This window comes from Penaeus vannamei, chromosome 43, assembly GCF_042767895.1.
Source record: "Penaeus vannamei isolate JL-2024 chromosome 43, ASM4276789v1, whole genome shotgun sequence".
Taxonomy (NCBI): domain Eukaryota; kingdom Metazoa; phylum Arthropoda; class Malacostraca; order Decapoda; family Penaeidae; genus Penaeus; species Penaeus vannamei.
The window spans coordinates 25,787,800-25,789,940 of record NC_091591.1 but is presented as its reverse complement, the minus strand read 5'-3'; the positions used below and the strand labels follow the sequence as shown (position 1 = coordinate 25,789,940).

General features: G+C 35.7%; 1 protein-coding gene across 1 annotated transcript in view; it reads right to left on the bottom strand.

Moving 5' to 3' along the window:
• Positions 1-412: 412 nt before the first annotated feature.
• The window catches only part of LOC113800920 (squamous cell carcinoma antigen recognized by T-cells 3), a 31,494-nt gene continuing 29,765 nt past the window's right edge, over positions 413-2,141 (bottom strand). The window contains exons 13-14 of the mRNA XM_027351742.2: positions 2,043-2,141; positions 413-1,324 (exon numbers count right to left, since the gene is read on the bottom strand). The exon at positions 2,043-2,141 is cut by the window's right edge and continues 231 nt beyond it. Coding sequence (XP_027207543.2) covers positions 543-1,324; positions 2,043-2,141 — 881 coding nt within the window. The 3' untranslated portion in view covers positions 413-542. The remainder of the gene's footprint in view (positions 1,325-2,042) is intronic.

Genomic DNA, 2,141 nt, shown 5'->3' with positions numbered 1-2,141 from the left:
ACACACACACACACACACACAGACACACGCGCGCACGCACGCACGCACGCACGCACGCACGCACGCACGCACGCACCACAATTCTCAGTTACAGGTATAAGGTAATTGTGTTTTGTTTTATTCAAGCATATTCCATTCAGTGTTAGTTCCTTCATCCAAGAGTACATCAAAAAGAACCAGGGCTTCATTCACTTTTAAAATTTCATAAATAAAATTCTTTATTTCAAAGCAGGGAACCTGTCATTTATGTGTAAAAAGCCTTGAGAGAGATAAAGTATATCTGAACTAAAACTGTTCTTTCGCTGTATGTATATTTTTCATATAAGTAAGAGTGCAATCACCCCAGAATTTGGTTTAAGTTTTGTAGAACCTACTAAAAGCTTTGTGTCAAAACTGGGTACAGAAACAAGTATTCGTAATTTATCACTTGTGTGTTATTCCTTCACTGGTCAAATTAATCTTATACATTGTACAAACACATCTTAGCTATTTTCTGTTAGTTAATATACAAAGTATATTGTAGTGAATATAAAAATATAACATTACTTCAAAAACATTTTACGAAAGTCCTCATTACTCTTGGGTTTGACTGGAGTTTCTGGTTCTGATGAAGTGGGTCCAGCTGTAGATGTTGTGGCACGCATCAGTGATCTGGGCATTAAGTTGAACATGCCTTTCCCTCGTGATCCTGGTACTTTCTTTTCACTGTTCTTCACAGCTGAAGTGGTACTGACATTTCCTTCATTTGGCTTCTTTTTGTTAGAAGGATCACTTATCATAACAGATATGATCTTGCCTTCTATTTCAGTGCCATCCATTGCTTTGACAACCTTTTCTGCTGTTTCTGCATTAGGATATGTTAAATAGCAAAGTCCTTTTGAATGGCCGTTGCGGTAAGTGACAAGCCGTATTTCTTTGATCTCACCATGTGACATAAAATGTTCTTTTATCTTTTCTTCTGTTAGTGAGAATGGCAAGCCCCTAATAAAAACCTTCTCTCTCTCTAAACCTGTAGAATACTTGAACTGATTTGTATGGCCTTCAGGATCATATGCTGACACATACATTGGGCGTCCTTTAATTGCAGTACGGTCATACTTTAAAGCATCTGCTGCTGCACTTTGTGTCTTAAATACCAGGTATCCAAAGCCCTTACTACGGCATTTGTAGTCCTTCACCAACCTAAAGTCCTTTACTTCTCCGCAGTTGGTAAAGATTGGAACCACTTCCTCTTTCCCAACACTGAAGTCTAAATTGCTAAGGAAAACAGTGCACAGGTCTTCACTATCATCTTCCTTTACCCGCACACCATGCAGCTCTGCCACTGGAATGATATATTCATAATTTAGTCCTGAATGGTCATTCACCTTAGATGCTAAAATTTCCATACAATAAATCAGAATCCATTTCTATTACCAAAGGTGCAAGCTTCCACTAACATAATGGTTCCAAAAGATCATAAATTTTTAATATAAACTTTCTAAAAGAAATATTTTGTTGACAAATTCATCACACTTCTTTAGGTTTTGTATGAGTATAAAACTTTAAGGAATTTAATGGGTCATATAAACTAAAAATAAATATATATCTAAACATAAAAACAAAAAAGTCCTAAAATACTACCCATCACAAATAAACTGGCAAGATAATTGGAAATTTAAGATTCTCTTTCATTGATTAGATTAGTGGATATAATGAGTTTTTAAAAGTTAATACAACTAATCAGTGCAGAAATTCAAAAAAATAAACATGTGATGTCAAAATAATTCCACTATATGTTTTAGCGTTGGTACTAATACTGATACAAATATCCTGAAATAAACATATTTAAAATAATAATTGATTACTTAGAATAATTAATTGTACTGGGTCATTATTGCCACTGACCCTCCAGAAAGCAACCCTATGCGGATAGAGATAGGTCAATGCCTCTAATTATCTTTTGTAATGCTAAACTGAACAATCTTCAACTCACAGGCTACTCTTTTGTATTGCTAAAGTGAACAAGCTTCAATTCACAGGCAACCATCTTCCATTCCTACCTTTCAATTTTTTAAGTTCAGGCTCAGTATCAGTGTAATCCTCTCTCTCTCTCTTTCCAGCCTTGGAAGAGGATCCTGTGTAGCCTGGTGGTGGAGAGC